The 21,516-nt window shown below is 38.7% G+C and overlaps 2 protein-coding genes and 1 pseudogene across 3 annotated transcripts; 1 reads left to right on the forward strand and 2 right to left on the reverse strand.

The window, feature by feature from the left end:
* Positions 1 to 66: 66 nt before the first annotated feature.
* LOC141811466 (uncharacterized) lies at positions 67 to 12,816 on the reverse strand (annotated as a pseudogene).
* A 2,045-nt stretch (positions 12,817 to 14,861) lies between these two features.
* LOC141848477 (G-type lectin S-receptor-like serine/threonine-protein kinase At4g27290) lies at positions 14,862 to 20,450 on the reverse strand. Of its 2 annotated transcripts, XM_074736508.1 has the most exons (8): positions 19,139 to 20,450; positions 18,932 to 19,057; positions 18,710 to 18,846; positions 18,413 to 18,623; positions 18,095 to 18,332; positions 17,875 to 18,022; positions 17,706 to 17,802; positions 14,862 to 15,061 (listed from the first exon to the last, which is right to left on the reverse strand). In XM_074736508.1, the coding sequence occupies exons 1-8, from the start codon at positions 20,448 to 20,450 to the stop codon at positions 14,862 to 14,864; spliced, it is 2,469 nt and encodes an 822-aa protein (XP_074592609.1). The 2 variants fall into 2 exon arrangements, with proteins under 2 accessions (XP_074592609.1, XP_074592610.1); XM_074736509.1 differs by lacking the exons at positions 14,862 to 15,061; positions 17,875 to 18,022 and having other exon boundaries at positions 17,733 to 17,802.
* Positions 15,542 to 17,241, forward strand: LOC141848478 (katanin p60 ATPase-containing subunit A1-like). Its single transcript, XM_074736510.1, has 3 exons — positions 15,542 to 15,606; positions 15,746 to 15,833; positions 16,637 to 17,241. Exons 1-3 carry the CDS (start codon positions 15,557 to 15,559, stop codon positions 16,916 to 16,918), a joined length of 420 nt encoding a protein of 139 aa, XP_074592611.1. The 5' UTR covers positions 15,542 to 15,556; the 3' UTR covers positions 16,919 to 17,241.
* Positions 20,451 to 21,516: the final 1,066 nt, after the last annotated feature.

The raw sequence follows: 21,516 nt of genomic DNA on the forward strand, positions 1-21,516 counted from the left end.
GAGAAGAAAGAAAAACAGAGAATGTTACAATAAAAATTAAGAATAATATTTTATTTCCATAGATGTTCTTCATGCCCAACCAACTCTCCTGAATAGTTAGATAAGTAAATCACATTCCACAAACAATTCTAAGAAAAATATCTGTTTGAATTTTACCACAACATTCCACTTTTCATATCTCACCTACCTTCTAATGTTGTGTTGGATACATTGTTGATGGATGGCAGATACTGCTTTCCGATTGAAGAATTAGATGAGTCTAAAGCAACAACGAAACCAGGTTGTTTCGGTTCTGGTATCGCACCATCACTACTCAACATTGTAAGTACCAATGGCATCGTCGGTCTATCTTGTGGTCGCTCTTGAACACATAAAAGACCTATCTTTATACATCTCATGACCTCAACTACTGAGAAAGAGCCAATTGATTTATCAACAATTTCCAAGCTTTTACCTTCTTCCCACAAGCTCCATATCTGTAATTGCAATTGTTGTAGTTACTAATAATCATAAAATTTAAATGTAAATGGTATTATTTTCAAACTTACATGTCCTAGAAGATTTAGATAGTCTGATTGATAAGCTCCTCTGTTCTTTTTGCCACTGACAATCTCAAGTATCAACACACCGAAACTAAATACATCCGACTTTATTGAGAAAAATCCATTCATTGCATATTCAGGAGACATATATCCGCTGCATTATTCATGACAAAATTAGATTTTTTAATAATGAATTTAAATCACTTACATAATACAATATACTTACTATGTTCCAACCACTCTTCTTGTATTTATTTCCATTTCATCACCTTTAAATATCCTTGCCAAGCCAAAATCTGATATTTTAGGAATGTTATCTTCGTCAAGAAGGATATTACTAGTCTTCAAATCTCTATGAATGATTTTGAGTCTTGAGTCATGATGGAGATAAAGAAGGCCTCGAGCAATTCCGACTATGATATTATACCGCATTTTCCAATCCAACAACGTTCGCTTTGCTTCATCTAATTATAAACACATTGTTATCGATAATGATAAATTAAAGCAATTATATATATTGTGTGATTAGAAAAGAACAACTAACCGAACAAGAATGCATCTAAACTTCCATTGAGCATATATTCGTAGATTAACATCCTCTCCCCTCCTTGAATGCAACAACCAAGAAGGCGAACAAGATTTTGATGTTGTAGCTTAGCAATTATCACTACTTCATTTTTGAACTCAGTGATGCCTTGTGTGGATGTATTGGATAGTCTTTTTACAGCTATCTCTCGTTCATCACCCAACTTTCCCTGAAATCACCATATCTCACATTAATTTAATTGTTTTATCAGTGTTCTATGTTTACATTCTTATAGAGACTCTGTTATTATACCTTGTACACCGGACCAAATCCACCTTGACCGAGCTTATTCTCTGCTGCAAAATTGTTTGTCGCAGCTAAAACTGTGTCCAAGTCAAACAAAGGCAAGTCCAGATCCTCTTCTTCTATTTCTTTAACGTCGCAGTTCTCTGCAACGAAATGACAAGATTGTCATGGCATTGAAGAAGCAATGAGAAGGTAGACAATATCAATAATACTTCTCTTCCTGCTTCTGCGTCTGCAAAAATAGTATGCGATGCAAAGTAGGAGAAAAATGGCGAGAGCAGGGACTGCAATCATCACAGCTAAGTAACTCCGTCCAGATGATTGATTTGAACTCCCATCTGTTGGATTTGAACTCCCATCTGTTGGGACGATACAGTTAACGAAAAACAATTTAAGAGCATCCTTTTGAGAATTTTAGCTTGCAAAAACGATCGACATACCTGTAAGGTCAAAAACCCCCACCCTGACATACAAATCTTGTCCTCCTCCAGTATTGTTGTTGTACAATTTGATATCAGTGGTGTCACCCATCCACATTATGCATCTGCTCTGGCTTTCAGCGAGGTCGGAGCTTGCAAAGGCTGTGCAAGAGCAATTACTCAAGCATAATTCCCGGCACTCGGCTCAGGCTCAATCTGCTTTCCACCACTGATCTTGATGTGTCCGGTAGCTTCGTACGGGCGATTGGAAAAAACCCATCTGTCCCATTCCTACAATCCAATGGAGACCTTCTCGAACAACCATACGGACTATCCCCTGGGTTCCAACCCAATGAGTTATTTACAAGAAAGCCTGCTAGACATTTACACATCTGTTGAGCATTGGGATCGCAGACAGCATTGACACCGCAGGCAGACATCACGTCGCACGGATCCTTTGGCGCGTACCAGGTAACATCCCACATCCTTGAGCCACCGACCCAAACACGACGTTGCAAGACACCGCCCGATTGGCTCACCACCAACACTGAGATGGTGGTCGAGGGATCGAGCAGGTTGAATGAGTAGATGACTTGGTCAGAGTCCATCACAAACGTTGCGTTGGAAAGATTTGGATCATCCATATTGGTGCACCACTAAAATGGAGGCCATTCCATGGCCCCCCTCGCCAAACCTGCTGCGTTCCAGACCGTAGGAACAGTTGGGGGTCACCTTGCAGGTCGATGCCCAAGGTGTAGTTACCTGGCGACGGGTCGTCGGCGCTCGCCCATGATGTTAGTTGGCGGTTGAGTCCGGCGGTGAGGTCCCAGCCCAACTTCATACCGGGGAGGAGCGTGTCGGTCGGATAGTCGAAGCTTTGCCATGCAAAGCTGTTGGGGTCGTCGTTGCCCGCCTCCCTGACGGCGAAGTTCCCGTCGTCGAAGAGCGTCGCCTCGGGGTTCGTGAGCGTGTTGACGGTTGACGAGGACCAGATGATGGTCGAGTTATCACTGGCGATGGATAGCGTACCTTCCCCGGAGAGCGAAAGGCGTCCTGATCGACCATCGATCGGGCGCAAACGGTTGGCGACCCACACAACTGTTTGTGAGATGTTGCGGTACCATATTCCGATGTAGCGGCGGCCGGAGCCGGCAGGGCTGAAAAAGCCGAGTTCGAAGCGGCCGCCGGAGGAGATCAAAGTTGTTCCATTGTCGTAGAGGGGTTGTTCTGGAATCAAGGAGTTGCCGGCTTCGATGGTGGGGGAGCTAAGACCAGCGAGGAGGAGATGGAGAAGGAAAGTAGAAAGTTTGCAGCTGCTGACCCTTCTCTGCATCATCAACTCCGACTCCTGTATGACTGAATTCTGATGAGTGATCGGAATGTGATGTAAGAAGCTAAGCTAGCTTTGATCGAAGGGGCCGGGCAAGAAAAGTTTGCGAAAGTAGCGAACTGCGTTGCAATTTAGTTATGTCAGCGGACCAATCGAGTTGTTTCTCCCGTCAAACCTTTTGACCTCAGGACATAACGCTCCACTTGAGTAAGTCAAGCCGTCAACGTCATGTTTGAGGTAGGCATGTCAAGACGGCCGGCCGAGGCACGGTGCGGGCCCACGGTGAAGGATTGAATTTCATTGGTCCATCACGGGTCATGCCACCGGGCCCATGATGTTAGGTCGGCCAGGAAACAGGCTTGGCTTGAGCCTCTTTTTCTTAAAATAATAATGCTAATAATATTATTAAAAAAATCTAAATATATAATTAAACAATGATATAAATATATTTTTAGAAAATAATATATATATATATATATATATATAATTTTATAAAAATATTTAGTTATTTTACTAACTTTTAAGATTTTTGTGCATGTCTTCGGCGTCATAGCTTGCGATTCACGGCCACCAATTCCGATCCCTTCCTCCGGCCACAAGCTTCCTTCCTGGTAAACGCCGCCCTTCCGACTGGAATCCTCCTTTCTGGATGACAGCGACGATGGAGCAGACCCACGCCTCGCCTCCAATCACCGACCGGGTGAACTCCGTTGCTCGTGCCGAAACTAAAGCAGCCATCCACGCGACCTTTACACGCATCTCCAACTCATCGCTTTCGGCGATCGACCTCGCTATATATAAAACTACAGCACATCGGAATCCATCGTCGATGCTTCAGGCCTTTCAATTGTTTGATATATCGATCAAAAATCAGATGGCTACCGAGAAGAAAACTTCGTCTTCGCCGGTCGTAGTACTCACCGACGGCGGCGGCACTGCAGAAGCTGGCGATGCTATTGTGGTACGTGGAGGAGGAGACAGTACTGGTCGACCACGGCTGCGGCGACGACGGGCGCCGGCTGCAGCAGTGAAGGCGGAGGAGAAGGAGGAGGAGGAGGACATCAACGAGGTGGCGGAGGCGTTCATCAAGCGTTTCAGGGAGCAACTCCAGCTGCAGCCGCTCCAGTCGATCGAGAACTACAACCAGATTCGCAAGAGGCGTCTGATTATTAATTGCTCTTCTATGGTTAATTAGTGCTTGAAAATTAATCTTTAATTAATAGTAATTTGCAATTATGTTTGAATTAATTAATTTAATATGCTTTGATGTGTGTTGAAGCCAACATTATACGGGATTTAGACAATTATGAGTAGGGTCACGTAGTAAAAGTTAGATATAAATTAGAAAAGCATGCATTTTTAAAGAAAAAAGTTTCACTAGTTTATTCTATAAGAAACTATCAATTATAATATTTAAATTAATTACATATTAAATTATCTTTTACATCATTTAGGCAAATGTTTCATTGACTAATGCATTAAAATGGATATGCTATATAATGCAATGAGATATATAACTAATCTTACTTTTTCGTAATAATTCCTATTCTATCCGATATCACTTTAACTAAGGACTAATCATATTAAAGATGAGAATCTCTGTGCGATATCAAACTCACAAGAAAGAACGTGAGAGAAGGAAAATAGTCGAGTATTTAAAATTATTATATAATTAATTTTTGCACAGACTTTGAATCTAAATATATAACTCATACATATAACAGTAGTTTTGTCCAAAATTAATATATTGTATTTTTTATTTAAATTTTAAATTTAAATATATAAAATTATCATGGGCAACCAACTCTCTTACATGTTTAGATATGAACATATATATATCACACTAGACAAATTAACAACTCTAACACAAACATCTATTTGAAATTAACCACATAAACATTCCATTTTACATGCCTCACCGACCTTCTAATGTTGTGTTGGATACATCGTTGATGGAAAGCATATATTGCTCTTCGATTGAAGGATCAAATGAGTCTGTAGCAGCAACAAATCCAGGTTGTCTAGGTTCAGGCATACCACTGTTGCTAGTCAACATTACAACTACCAAAGACATTGTCGGTCTATCTTTTGGTCGCGCTTGAACACATAAAAGACCTATCTTTATGCACCGCATGACCTTAGTTATTGAAAAAGTAAAAGAATGACTAATTGATTCGTCAACAATTTGCAAGCTTTTGCCTTCTTTCCATAAGCTCCATATCTACAATAATTGCAATTAGTATAGGTATAAATATGTGCAAATCTCAAATGTAAATGGTATTAAGATTTTCAAACTTACATGCCCAAGAAAATATGGATAGCATGATCGATAAATTTCTCTGTTCTTTTTGCCACTGATAATTTCAAGTATTAATACACCGAAACTAAACACATCTGATTTTATTGAAAACAATCCATTCCTAGCATATTCAGGAGACATATAACCGCTGCATTATTGATGATAATATTAGATATTTTTATAATGAGTTTAATCTACTTGCAAAATAAAATAATACTTACTATGTTCCAGCAATTCTTTGTGTATTTATTTCCATTTCATCACCTTTAAATATCCTTGCCAAGCCAAAATCTGATATTTTAGGAGTGTTGTCTTTATCAAGAAGGATATTACTAGTCTTCATATCCCTATGAATGATATTTAATCTCGAGTCATGATGGAGATAAAGAAGGCCTCGAGCAATTCCAACTATAATGTCGTATCGTGTTTTCCAATCCAACAGCACACGCTTTGCTTCATCTAATTACAAATTAACACATTGTATTATTACATATCTTGAATTTAGAACATGTTCATATTTAAGAAATTTTTAGAAAAGATCAACTAACCGAATAAGAAGGAATCCAAACTTCCGTTGGACATATACTCGTAGATCAACATCCTCTCCTCCCCTTGAATGCAACAACCAAGTAGTCGAATGAGGTTTTGATGGTGCAGCTTAGGAATGATCAGTGCTTCATTTTTGAACTCATTGATGCCTTGTGTGGATGTATCGGATAGTCTTTTTACAGCTATCTCTTGTCCATCAACCAACTTCCCCTGAAATATATATATTAATTTTACATTGTTTTGTTGGTGTTCTATCTATGTTGACATTCTTACAGAGACTTGGTATACCTTGTACACTGGACCAAATCCACCTTGACCGAGCTTGTTCTCTGCTGCAAAATTGCTCGTCGCAGTTAAAACTGTGTCCAAGTCAAATAAAGGCAAGTCCAAATCCTTTCCTTCTATTTCGTTAACAACAACGCAGTTCTCTACAAGGAAATGACAAGACAGTCATGGCATTCAAGAAGCAATGAGAATGAGAAGATATATGAGATCTAGTGCCAATGATACTTCTCTTCCAACGTTTGCAAACCCATGCAATGCAAACTAGGAGAAAAATGGCCAGTAGAGCAGGAACCGCAATCATCACAGCCAAGTGACTCCGTCCATGTGATTGATTTGGTGTTGTCCAATCTGATACACAATTTTTATGAGCACTAAAATCGCCTATCAATTGAAAAATATTTTTTCAGAATATTATTAATGGTTTTATATAGTCACAGGTATGTGCATCAATATATGTCTTACAGCCGGGGCTAGGGCGCGGAGGTCGACTGCTGGTGCACTCTCGCCAGAGTATGCAAATGTTAAAGTTGCGTTGCGAAGATTTAGATAATCGAAACAGGGGAGGAGCGTGTCGGTCGGATAGTCGAAGCTTTGCCATTCAAAGCTGTTGGGGTCGTCGTTGCCCGACTCCCTGACGGAGAGGAACCCGTATAAGTTGAAGAGTGTCGCCTCGGGGTCCGTAAGTCCTGCAACAGTCGACGAGTACCAGATGACGGTCGAGTTATTATTAATGGTGGTGACGGGCCGGTGTATACCTTCCCCAGAGAGCGAAGGGCGTCCTGATCGACCATCGATCGGGCTCGAACGATTGGCGACCCATACAACTGTCTGTGAGATGTTCCGGTACCACATGCCGACGTAGCGGCCGCCGGAGCCGGCAGCGGTGGAAAAGCCCAGTTCGGAGCGGTCGCCGGAGGAGATCAAAGTTGTTCCATCGTCGTAAAGAGATTGGCCTGGAATCAAGGAGTTGCCGGCCGCTTCCATGGTGAGGGAGACGAGACCGGCGAGGAGGAGATGGAGAAGGAAAATGGGAGGTCTGCAGTTGCTGATCCTTATCTGCATCATCAACTCCGACTCCTGTATGACTGAATTCTGATGAGTGATCGGAATGCGATGCAAGAAGCTAAGCTAGCTTTGATCAAAGGGGCAGGGAAAGAAAAGTTTGCGAAAGTAGCTAACTGAACTGCGTTGCAATTTAGTTATGTCAGCGGACCAATCGAGTTGTTTCTCCCGTCAAACCTTTTGACCGCATGACATTCGTTTTACATTAAAAGTCAACCAGCAAGTCAAGCAGTCATGTTTGAGGTAGGTTAAGACGGCCGGCCGGCCGGCCGAGGCACGGTGTGGGCCCAGTTAGTTCGGTGTTGATAGTTTTTTTTAATGATATACTAGTATTTCACCTATGTAATGCACGGGATGTTATTTTATATAATTAACATTTTATATAATTAACAATTAAAATTAGTAAATATAAGTGTTTAAATAAATAATTAAAATATAAATAAACTAAATTGGTTATAGGTGGTACAATTAGAAAAAATTTATAAATTTTGAAAAACTTCCTTAAATACAACGTCTATTGTTGAATTTTTCTGTTTGCTTCACTATCACATATCAAAATTTTTAGACCCATGGGATTCGTAACTCTGGATACAATGACATAAAGCTGACCATGACTAAAAACATGATTCTTTAAAATAAGTCCTATATGAGACAATAATTGACCTTGACTTTTGTTGATTGTCATTGCGTATGATACAATCAAAGGATACTATCTTCATTGGAATTTAAAGGGAAGTCTTAGATAAGAAGGAGTCAATGACATTCTTGGAATAATCACTCTATGATCAACATTACTTCCAGTAAGAATTTGTCTTTCTAAAACATGGTTTCTAAGCCTCATCACGATCAATCTAGTGCCATTGCATAATCCAAGAGAATGATCTATGTTCCGCAGTAGCATAACCGGAGTTCCAACCTTCAAGTTTAACTCGTGATTTGGTACTTCAGAACATCTTATTCCATTTAAGAATTCAGGGGTATGCACATCATGCAATAGAAAGAGTAAATATTTGTATGCGTCCACCCTACAAATATATAGAAAGAGTAAATATTTATATTTTCTAACAGTAATTAGATATATATATATATATATATATACACAACCTCTTTATCATGAAAGACACACTCCAAGCTAAAAATCTTCGTTGTTTCCATATGCAGGTAGATCGTAACAACGAACTAATCAGAGTTTCAATATATATTGCAATCCTAATTTATATTTCAGCCTAAACAGAGGAGCCATTTTTTATTTCAGCCTAAAGTGAGTGAATGAATATATTGCAATCCTAATTTATAGAGTGTGTGCAACCTCATCCTCATTTATAATATGTGATATTTTTTACCATCAAAGTTATTCAATATATTTAGGAATCTGTATTTTACCATTTAATAATAATAATTTGAGCAATAAAGTTTATGCTTAATATGGATTAAAATGCATTTAAAGATATGTGTATTAATATGGATGAAAAGTTGTATTATCAATCAATTATAGCTGTGTAAGTTTGTTTCCATATAGATAAATATGTCTATTTATTAAACTGATGTTTAGGCGAAAAATTTTTAGATAGACAACTCAGTTTATGCTTAATATGGATTAAAATATATTTAAAGATATGTGATATTAATATGGATGAAAAGTTATATTATCAATCAATTATAGCTGTGTAAGTTTGTTTCCATATAAATAAATATGTCTATTTATTGCAATGATGTTTAGGCGGGAAATTTTGTTGACAGACAACTCTGTTTTTATATATATATAGATTACATGAAAAATGTAATATAAAAATACAACATGATACATTATATTGCATCGGGACCTACTACATGGATATGAGGGGCATGTTATATTTTCATGCTATTTTTTTTAATATCGGTGTTGACCTTTTTTTTTTTTTTTTTTTTTGACGGTGAAGGATTGAATTTCATTGGTCCATCACGGATCATGCCACCGGGGTGGGCCAGGGAACAGACCTGGCTTGAGCATCTTTTTCTTAAAATAATAATGATATAAATATATTTTTAGAAAATAATATATATATACACATATAATTTTATAAAAATATTTAATTATTTTACTAACTTGATTATCTGTCTAAATAAGACCTGGCAGTTTAAGATTTTTTAAAATTGTGAAGATTAATATATTTTTTTCCAAGATTACTTTTTGATTTTAAAATATTATGAAATTTAATTAAAATCAAGTTAATTAATTTAATAAATTTTAATATAAAGATTTATAAATTTAAAATATTTTAAATTCTATATGAGACGTCTATTTGTAAGCTGTGATTTGTATTTCTACGCCCTTTTTATTGTATTTTCCAACATTAGAATAATGTCTTCCAAAACACCTTTGAGTGTACTAGTCTCTGAAATTTGTTAAGTGAGCACATGACTTGTTTTGCTGATATCTATTCCAGATAGATTATGAAGAATAATATTATTTCCATAGATGTTCTTCATGCCCAACCAACTCTCTTGAATAGTTAGATAAGTAAATCACATTCCACAAACAATTCTATGAAAAATATTTGTTTGAATTTCACCACAACATTCCACTTTTCATATCTCACCTACCTTCTAATGTTGTGTTGGATACATTGTTGATGGATGGCAGATACTGATTTTCGATTGAAGAATTAGATGAGTCTAAAGCAACAACGAAACCAGGTTGTTTCGGTTATTGTATCGCACCATCACTGCTCAACATTGTAAGTATCAATGGCATCGTCGGTCTATCTTGTGGTCGCTCTTGAACACATAAAAGACCTATCTTTATACATCTCATGACCTCAACTACTGAGAAAGAGCCAATTGATTTATCAACAATTTCCAAGCTTTTACCTTCTTCCCACAAGCTCCATATCTGTAATTGCAATTGTTGTAGTTACTAATAATCATAAAATTTAAATGTAAATGGTATTATTTTCAAACTTACATGTCCTAGAAGATTTAGATAGTCTGATTGATAAGCTCCTCTGTTCTTTTTGCCACTGATAATCTCAAGTATTAACACACCGAAACTAAATACATCCGACTTTATTGAGAAAAATCCATTCATTGCATATTCAGGAGACATATATCCGCTGCATTATTCATAACAAAATTAGATTTTTTATATTAGATTTAAACTACTTACAAAATAAAAGTAATACTTACTATGTTCCAACTACTCTTCTTGTATTTATTTCCATTTCATCACCTTTAAATATTCTTGCCAAGCCAAAATCTGATATTTTAGGAATGTTATCTTTGTCAAGAAGGATATTACTGGTCTTCAAATCTCTATGAATGATTTTAAGTCTTGAGTCATGATGAAGATAGAGAAGGCCTCGAGCAATTCCGACTATGATATTATACCGCATTTTCCAATCCAACAACATTCGCTTTGCTTCATCTAATTATAAGCACATTGTTATCGATAATGATAAATTAAAGCAATTATATTGTGTGATTAGAAAAGAACAACTAACCGAACAAGAATGCATCTAAACTTCCATTGAGCATATATTCGTAGATTAACATCCTCTCCCCTCCTTGAATGCAACAACCAAGAAGGCGAACAAGATTTTGATGTTGTAGCTTAGCAATTATCACTACTTCATTTTTGAACTCAGTGATGCCTTGTGTGGATGTATTGGATAGTCTTTTTACAGCTATCTCTCGTTCATCATCCAACTTTCCCTGAAATCACCATGTTTCACATTGTTAATTTTATCAGTGTTCTATGTTTACATTCTTATAGAGACTCTGTTATATATACCTTGTATACTGGACCAAATCCACCTTGACCGAGCTTATTCTCTGCTGCAAAATTGTTTGTCGCAGCTAAAACTGTGTCCAAGTCAAATAAAGGCAAGTCCAGATCCTCTTCTTCTATTTCTTTAACGTCGCAGTTCTCTGCAACGAAATGACAAGATTGTCATGGCATTGAAGAAGCAATGAGAAGGTAGACAAAATCAATAATACTTCTCTTCCTGCTTCTGCGTCTGCAAAAATAGTATGCGATGCAAAGTAGAAGAAAAATGGCGAGAGCAGGGACTGCAATCATCACAGCTAAGTAGCTCCGTCCAGATGATTGATTTGAACTCCCATCTGTTGGGACGATACAGTTAACGAAAAACAATTTAAGAGCATCCTTTTGAGAATTTTAGCTTGCAAAAACGATCGACATACCTGGAAGGTCAAAAACCCCCACCCTGACATACAAATCTTGTCCTCCTCCAGTATCGTTGTACAATCTGATATCAGTGAGGTCACCCATCCACATTATGCATCCGCTGATCGCATTTTCACCGACGTTGGCGCTTGCAAAGGCTGTACAGTAGCAATTACTCGTGCACGATTCCCTGCATTGGCTTAGGCTCAAAGTTCTGTCCACCACTGATGTCGATGTGTCAGGTAGCTTCGAACCGGCAATTGGATGGAACTCATCTGCTCCATTCCCACAGTTCCATGGAGACCTTCGAAACAACCATACGGTGTGTTCCCTGGGTTCCAAACCAATAAGTTATTCATTAAAAAACCTGCTAGACATGTACACATCCAATGAATTACATGCTATCGCAGAGGGCGTTGGCGCCGCAGGCAGACATCATGTCGCACGGATCCTTTGGGCGGACAAGTAACATAAGCCACGCCTTGTGCCACCGACCCAAACAAGACGTTGCAGACGCGCCCGATTGGCTCACCACCAACACTGAGATGGTGGTCGAGGGATCGAGCAGGTTGAATGAGTAGATGACTTGGTCAGAGTCCATCACAAACGTTGCGTTGGAAAGATTTGGATCATCCATAACTGGTGCACCACTAAAATGGAGGCCATTCCATGGCCCCCCTCGCCAAACCTGCTGCGTTCCAGACCGTAGGAACAGTTGGGGGTCACCTTGCAGGTCGATGCCCAAGGTGAAGTTACCTGGCGACGGGTCGTCGGCGCTCGCCCATGATGTTAGTTGGCGGTTGAGTCCGGCGGTGAGGTCCCAGCCCAACTTCATACCGGGGAGGAGCGTGTCGGTCGGATAGTCGAAGCTTTGCCATGCAAAGCTGTTGGGGTCGTCGTTGCCCGCCTCCCTGACGGCGAAGTTCCCGTCGTCGAAGAGCGTCGCCTCGGGGTTCGTGAGCGTGTTGACGGTTGACGAGTACAAGATGATGGTCGAGTTATCACTGGCGATGAATAGCGTACCTTCCCCGGAGAGCGAAAGGCGTCCTGATCGACCATCGATCGGGCTCGAACGATTGGCGACCCATAAAACTGTTTGTGAGATATCGTTGCGGTACCATATTCCGATGTAGCGGCGGCCGGAGCCCGCAGGGCTGAAAAAGCCCAGTTCGAAGCGGCCGCCGGAGGAGATCAAAGTTGTTCCATTGTCGTAAAGGGGTTGTTCTGGAATCAAGGAGTTGCCGGCTTCAATGGTGGGGGAGCTAAGACCAGCGAGGAGGAGATGGAGAAGGAAAGTAGAAAGTTTGCAGCTGCTGACCCTTCTCTGCATCATCAACTCCAACTCCTACACTATCGGTGTGTGATGCAAGAAGCTAACTTTGATCGAAGGGGAAAGAAAAAGTTTGAAAAGAAGTGAATTGCGTTGACCAATGGACGTGTTTCTCCGGTCAAATCTTTGCACCTCTTAACTCAACGCCACACTTAGTCATAAAGTCAACATCTATAATGAAGCTAGTCAAGCCGTCATGTTTGAAGCGAGGTCATTAGACATATGAGAGGGTCACGTAGTAAAATTTAGATATAAATTAGAAAAGCATTTTTAAAGAAAAAATTTTCACTAGTTTATTCTATTTGAGAAACTATCAATAATAATATTTAAATTAATTACATATTAAATTATCTTTTACATCATTTAGGCAAATGTTTCATTGACTATGTATTGGTGACTGAATAACCATTAATCGGTTAATGAGATATGCTGAGAGATTATAGTTGATGAGGCAAGAGAGTCAGGAGACTGAGATATCGGGATGCCACTGATAACTTTTGGGTGTAATCGGTTCAGCCGATAACCGAGTATCCTGAGACGACAAAGAAAGATGATCAACAAGTAGTAAGAGATGGTCGTGTGGTTGAGAGAGATAATGGAGTGACCGAGAGATCAAAGTCATTTAATTAAATTTACTGACTTTTTAACTTGACACACCAACTCACCCTTTGATGATCTCTGCCACCTAATCGGCACTCGGCACATGCTATATAATGCAATGAGATAATCCATATACGAGAAACAAAGTTTAAATTTTAAATAGGATAAATATTTTAGACTTGAAAGTCAAAGTCCCAGCCCAACTTCATGCCTCCGGGGAACAGCGTGTTGGTCGCCGAAGTCGAAGCTCTGCCATGCAAAGCTGTTGGGGTCAGCGTTGCCCGCCTCCCCGACGGCGAAGTTCCAGTCGTCGAAGAGTGTCGTCTCGGGGTTCGCGAGTCTGGTTACGTTTGACGAGGACCAGATGATGGTCGAGCTATTACCGGTGATGATCGACCTCTTCGGCTCGATCGATTGGCGTCCTCGACCATCATGATTGGCTCGAGAATGAGATGTTGCGACCCATACACCATATTCCGATGTAGCGGCCGCCGGAGCTGGCAGCGCTGAAAAAGCCCAGTTCGCAAAGTTGTTCCATTATCTAGAGAGGTTGGTCTGGGATATATCAAGATGCTGCCGGCTTGAATGGCGGAGGAGATAAGATCGGAGAGGAGTATATGAAGAAGAAAAATGGGTCCTTCTCTTCCTCGAAGAGCAGAGTCAGTTTTTAATGGATCATAATTTTACTTATTGGATATCGGAAAATGAAATTGGACTACTAATTTTTGATTGATATTTAGAAACTCTTTAAAATTTTTATTTGATATTAAATAAAATCTATATCAGATCCATTTTTGATTTCATCTGATATTGTTTAATGTTTTGTTCGTGATTTTAATTTATTTTTTTTATTTATAATAATTTTTTATTTTTAATATTTTTAAATTTTTTAAATTAAAATTTGATTTACGATCTATTTATATACCTATTTAATCATTTTTAATCAATTTTGATGATTAAATAAACTTTTTAAATCAAAATTCTAGAGACGATTTTTCCTATTTAATTTCATTTCATAATTTTTTATACTTTATTTTTCACAATTCTCAAAATAATCTTTATCTTTAAAATAATTATTATTTCTATTCGACATCACTTTAACTAAGAGCTAATAATGTTGAAGAGAGAGAATCTAGTTGCCATATCAAACTTGCGACGGAAAGAACATGAGAGAAGGAAGATAGCTGAGTATTTAAAATTATTATATAATTAATTTTTGCACAGATTTTGAATCTAAATATATAACTCATACATATAACAGTAGTTTTGCCCAAAATTAATATATGGTATTTTTTATTTAAACTTTAAATTTAAATATATAAAATTATCATGGGCAACCAACTCTCTTGAATGTTTAGATATGAATATATATCACACTAGACAAATTAACAATTCTAACACAAACGTCTATTTGAAATTAACCACATAAACATTCCATTTTCCATGCCTCACCGACCTTCTAATGTTGTGTTGGATACATCGTTGATGGAAAGCAAATATTGATTTTCGATTGAAGGATCAAATGAGTCTACAGCAGCAACAAATCCAGGTTGTCTAGGTTCAGGTATATCACTGTTGCTACCCAACATTATAACTATCAAAGACATTGTCGGTTTATCTTCTGGTCGCGCTTGAACACATAAAAGACCTATCTTTGTGCACCGCATGACTTTAGCTATTGAAAAAGTAAAAGAATGACTAATTGATTCGTCAACAATTTGCAAGCTTTTGCCTTCTTTCCACAAGCTCCATATTTACAATAATTGCAATTAGTATAGGTATAAATAAGTGCAAATCTCAAATGTAAACGGTATTAAGATTTTCAAACTTACATGCCCTAGAAAATGTGGATAGCATGATCGATAAACTTCTCTGTTCTTTTTATCACTAGATGATTTCAAGTATTAATACACCGAAACTAAACACATCTGATTTTATTGAGAAAAATCCATTCATAGCATATTCGGGAGACATATAACTGCTGCATTATTGACGATAAAATTAGATATTTTTATAATGAGTTTAATCTACTTGCAAAACAAAATAATACTTACTATGTTCTAGCAATTCTTTGTGTATTTATTTCTATTTCATCGCCTTTAAATATCCTTGCCAATTTTGTGATGGTCAAAGGAAAATTGTGATGGTCTTGGCAGCTACCAATTTTCCTTGGGACATAGATGAGGCACTAAGGTGAGATGCATGATTAGCACCCATGATTATGCCATGTAACTTCATTTTGGCATAGTTCACTAGCATTTAATGTATCGCCAACCTTATTACCTAGTCACCTTCTCTTATATGTTACATTTCTCACATTGATTCATTGCAGGAGGCGGCTGGAAAAGAGGATTTATATACCTCTTCCTAACTTTGAAAGTCGAAAAGAGCTTATAAAGATAAATCTTAGAACAGTTGAGGTATGGGATTCCATCTCGTATCATATTTCTGGTAACTTATTTTCTCTCAGTCTGAATTCACTCTATTCTCCATACTTGTGCAAAAACTAATTGTTCTCTCTTGTCAAAGTATTACTGATTGGTTTGACCTTATTAGGTTTGTTAGTTTCATTTATAAAACATTAGTGTGTTCTGTGTATTGGGTGCATCAAATGGAAATACAATCATTACCAAGCCACAACAATTGTTTTTGGTCATACTGTTCATTGCATTTATTCAGATATGATCATCACCAAGCTGTGTTTATCCCAATTACTTTGGTTGGCTATGAAATTTGTACCTCCATTTGAGCTCTATGGAAGACTGTCACTGATCATTGCGTGGAGTTGGGAGCCAAGAGGTTGTCAGCAATGATTTCTACTTTGAGGAATCAAGTAGAGAGAATGCAAGGATCTGAACTTGTTGACAATGATTTATACACAAAGGAGTTGGGGGTGGACAGATGGGAGGATGAGAGGCAATCTAGAGTGTTGCATAGAGTTGTCGGGTCAGTGTGCAATATCTAGGGTAACAAGATTATCTCGAGAAATTTAAATTTTCAGGGTGTATGTGTCAGTTCAAGAAATATGCTACACGTGCTGGTGTTGAACAAAGCATATTTGCAAGTTAAAAAGCTGAGTTTGCATTCTTGATGATGCTATAAACTATGGCATTTCATGTAGATGTCGGGATACATGATTTTCATATAGTGAACATATTAGATCATTATTAGCAATGATTACTATGCTTGCTTATACATTATTTTTGTTCAACTACTATGACAGGTAGCTGCAGATGTAGATATAGACGAGGTAGCCCGTCGAACCGACGGATACAGTGGAGATGATCTCACAAACGTTTGCCGTGATGCATCATTGAATGGCATGAGGCGCAAAATTGCTGGTAAAACAAGGGATGAGATCAAGAACATGGCAAAAGAGGAGATCTCAAAGGACCCCGTGGCCATGTGCGACTTTGAAGAAGCACTAGCCAAAGTCCAGAGGAGTGTTTCCAGTGCTGATATAGAACGCCATGAGAAGTGGTTTTCAGAGTTTGGATCCGCATAGGTGCGTCTTGCGCCGATACTGAAAGACATCAGAACTGCTTGTTGTTATCCTTCAGGCTCATCAGCAGTAATCTATTGCTACCGGCAAAGGTTGCTTATGATCTGCTCTATAGTTCCGTGCTGACATGCATAAATTATTAGCTGATTAATCTGTGGCACGGATGCTGTGTTAAAGCTTTCTTTCTCAAGGAGCCATGTTTCTATATGAGACGTCTGTTTGTGAGCTGTGATTTGTATTTCTACGCCTTTTTTGTTGTATTTTCCAACACTAGAATGATGCCTTCCAAAACACCTTTGAGTGTACTAGTCTCTGAAATTTGTTAAGTGAGCATCTGACTTGTTTGGCTGATATCAATTCCAGATGGATTATGTGTAATAACATCATTATCATACTGCTGTGGAATGGAGGCATAGAGAAGAAAGAAAAACAGAGAATGTTACAATAAAAATTAAGAATAATTTTATTTCCATAGATGTTCTTCATGCCCAACCAACTCTCCTGAATAGTTAGATAAGTAAATCACATTCCACAAACAATTCTAAGAAAAATATCTGTTTGAATTTTACCACAACATTCCACTTTTCATATCTCACCTACCTTCTAATGTTGTGTTGGATACATTGTTGATGGATGGCAGATTCTTTCCGATTGAAGAATTAGATGAGTCTAAAGCAGCAACGAAACCAGGTTGTTTCGGTTCTGGTATCGCACCATCACTACTCAACATTGTAAGTACCAATGGACATCGTCGGTCTATCTTGTGGTCGCTCTTGAACACATAAAAGACCTATCTTTATACATCTCATGACCTCAGCTACTGAGAAAGAGCCAATTGATTTATCAACAATTTCCAAGCTTTTACCTTCTTCCCACAAGCTCCATATCTGTAATTGCAATTGTTGTAGTTACTAATAATCATAAAATTTAAATGTAAGTGGTATTATTTTCAAACTTACATGTCCTAGAAGATTTAGATAATCTGATTGATAAGCTATTCTGTTCTTTTTGCCACTGACAATCTCAAGTATTAACACACCGAAACTAAATACATCCGATTTTATTGAGAAAAATCCATTCATTGCATATTCAGGAGACATATATCCGCTGCATTATTCATGACAAAATTAGATTTTTTAATAATGAATTTAAATCACTTACATAATAAAATATACTTACTATGTTCCAACTACTCTTCTTGTATTTATTTCCATTTCATCACCTTTAAATATCCTTGCCAAGCCAAAATCTGATATTTTAGGAATGTTATCTTCGTCAAGAAGGATATTACTAGTCTTCAAATCTCTATGAATGATTTTGAGTCTTGAGTCATGATGGAGATAAAGAAGGCCTCGAGCAATTCCGATTATGATATTATACCGCATTTTCCAATCCAACAACGTTCGCTTTGCTTCATCTAAATATAAACACATTGTTATCGATAATGATAAATTAAAACAATTATATATATTGTGTGATTAGAAAAGAACAACTAACCGAACAAGAATGCATCTAAACTTCCATTGAGCATATATTCGTAGATTAACATCCTCTCCCCTCCTTGAATGCAACAACCAAGAAGGCGAACAAGATTTTGATGTTGTAGCTTAGCAATTATCACTACTTCATTTTTGAACTCGGTGATGCCTTGTGTGGATGTATTGGATAGTCTTTTTACAGCTATCTCTTGTCCATCACCCAACTTCCCCTGAATTAATATATCACCATGCATATTAATTTCACATTGTTTTATCAGTGTTCTATGTTTACATTCTTATAGAGACTTGGTTATACCTTGTAAACCGGACCAAATCCACCTTGACCCAGTTTATTCTCTGCTGCAAAATTGCTTGTTGCAGCTAAAACTGTATCTAAGTCAAACAAAGGCAAGTCCAGATCCTCTTCTTCTATTTCTTTAACATCGCAGTTCTCTGCAAGGAAATGACAAGGTTGTCACGGCATTAAAGAAGAAATGAGCATTAAAGAAGAAATGAGAAGGTAGATTATGAATAATACTTCTCTTCCTGCTTCTGCGTCTGCAAAAATAGTATGCAATGCAAAGTAGGAGAAAAATGGCGAGAGCAGGGACTGCAATCATCACAGCTAAGTAACTCCGTCCAGATGATTGATTTGAACTCCCATCTGTTGGGACGATACAGTTAACGAAAAACAATTTAAGAGCATCCTTTTGAGAATTTTAGCTTGCAAAAACGATCGACATACCTATAAGTTCAAACGCCCCCAACCTGACATCCAAATCTTGCCCTCCTCCAGTATTGTTGTTGTACAATTTGATATCAGTGATGTCACCTATCCACATTATGCATCTGCTCTGGCTTTCAGCGAGGTCGGAGCTTGCAAAGGCTGTGCAAGAGCAATTGCTCAAGCATAATGCGCGGCACTCGTCTTGGCTCAATCTGCTTTCCACCACTGATCTTGATGTGTCCGGTAACTTCGTACGGGCGATTCGAAAAAACCCATCTGTCCCATTCCTACAATCCAATGGAGACCTTCTCGAACAACCATACGGACTATCCCCTGGGTTCCAACCCTCTGAGTTATGTACAAGAAAGCCTGCTAGACATTTACACATCTGTTGAGCATTGGGATCGCAGACAGCATTGACACCGCAGGCAGACACCACGTCGCACGGATCCTTTGGCGCGTACCAGGTAACATCCCACATCCTTGAGCCACCGACCCAGACACGACGTTGCAAGACACCGGCCGAGTTGCTCACCGCCAACACTGAGATGGTGGTCGAGGGGTCGAGCAGGTTGAATGAGTAGATGACTTGGTCAGAGTCCATCACAAACGTTGCGTTGGAAAGATTTGGATCATCCATAGTTGGCGCACCACTAAAATGGAGGCCATTCCATGGCCCCCCTCGCCAAACCTGCTGCGTTACAGACCGTAGGAACAGTTGGGGGTCACTTTGCAGGTCGATGCCCAAGGTGTAGCTACCTGGCGACGGGTCGACGGCGCTCGCCCATGATGTTAGTTGGCGGTTGAGTCCGGCGGTGAGGTCCCAGCCCAACTTCATACCGGGGAGGAGCGTGTCGGTCGGATAGTCGAAGCTTTGCCATGCAAAGCGGTTGGGGTCGTCGTTGCCCGCCTCCCTGACGGCGAAGTTCCCGTCGTCGAAGAGCGTCGCCTCGGGGTTCGTGAGCGTGTTGACGGTTGACGAGTACAAGATGATGGTTGAGTTATCACTGGCGATGGATAGCGTACCTTCCCCGGAGAGCGAAAGGCGTCCTGATCGACCATCGATCGGGCGCAAACGGTTGGCGACCCACACAACTGTTTGTGAGATGTTGCGGTACCATATTCCGAAGTAGCGGCGGCCGGAGCCGGCAGGGCTGAAAAAGCCGAGTTCGAAGCGGCCGCCGGAGGAGATCAAAGTTGTTCCATTGTCGAAAAGGGGTTGTTCTGGACTCAAGAAGTTGACGGCTTCAATGGTGAGGGAGCTAAGACCAGCGAGGAGGAGATGGAGAAGGAAAGTAGAAAGTTTGCAGCTGCTGACCCTTCTCCGCATGATCAACTCCAACTCCTACACTACCGGTGTGTGATGCAAGAAGCTAACTTTGATCGAAGGGGAAAGAAAAAGTTTGCAGAAGAAGTGAATTGCGTTGACCAACAGACGTGTTTCTCCGGTCAAGTCTTTGCACCTCAACGCCACACTTAGTCATAAAGTCAACATCTAAAATGGATCTAGTCAAGCCGTCATGTTTGAAGCGAGGTCATTAGACAATTATGAGTAGGGTCACGTGATAAAATTTAGATATAAATTAGAAAAACATTTTTAAAGAAAAAAGTTTCACTAGTTTATTCGATGAGAAACTATCAATAATAATATTTAAATTAATTACATATTAAATTTTCTTTTACATCATTTAGGCAAATGTTTCATTGACTAATGCATTAAAATAGATATGCTGTATAATGCAATGAGATAATTAACTAATCTTCCTTCTTCATAATAATTATTATGCTATCTGACATCACTTTAACTAAGGGCTAATAATGTTAAAGATGAGAATCTTCATGTGATATCAAACTCACAAGAAAGAACATGAGAGAAGGAAAATAGTCGAGTATTTAAGATTATTATATAATTAATTTTTGCACAGATTTTGAATCTAAATATATAACTCATACATATAACAGTAGTTTTGCCCAAAATTAATATATGGTATTTTTATTTAAACTTTAAATTTAAATATATAAAATTATCATGGGCAACCAACTCTCTTGAATGTTTAGATATGAATATATATTACACTAGACAAATTAACAACTCTAACACAAACGTCTATTTGAAATTAACCACATAAACATTCCATTTTCCATGCCTCACCGACCTTCTAATGTTGTGTTGGATACATCATTGATGGAAAGCAAATATTGCTTTTCGATTGAAGGATCAAATGAGTCTATAGCAGCAACAAATCCAAGTTATCTAGGTTCAGGCATATCACTGTTGCTACCCAACATTACAACTATCAAAGACATTGTCTACTACAAAAGGTGGAATCATCCAACGGTCCTGGTCAGTTCCACGATCATTTGTGAAAAAATAAATCGAAAAATTACAATTAATC

This window comes from Curcuma longa, chromosome 17 (assembly GCF_044706935.1).
Source record: "Curcuma longa cultivar G26 ecotype Majalengka, Jawa Barat chromosome 17, ITB_CL_G26_1.1, whole genome shotgun sequence".
Classification (NCBI taxonomy): Eukaryota; Viridiplantae; Streptophyta; class Magnoliopsida; order Zingiberales; family Zingiberaceae; genus Curcuma; species Curcuma longa.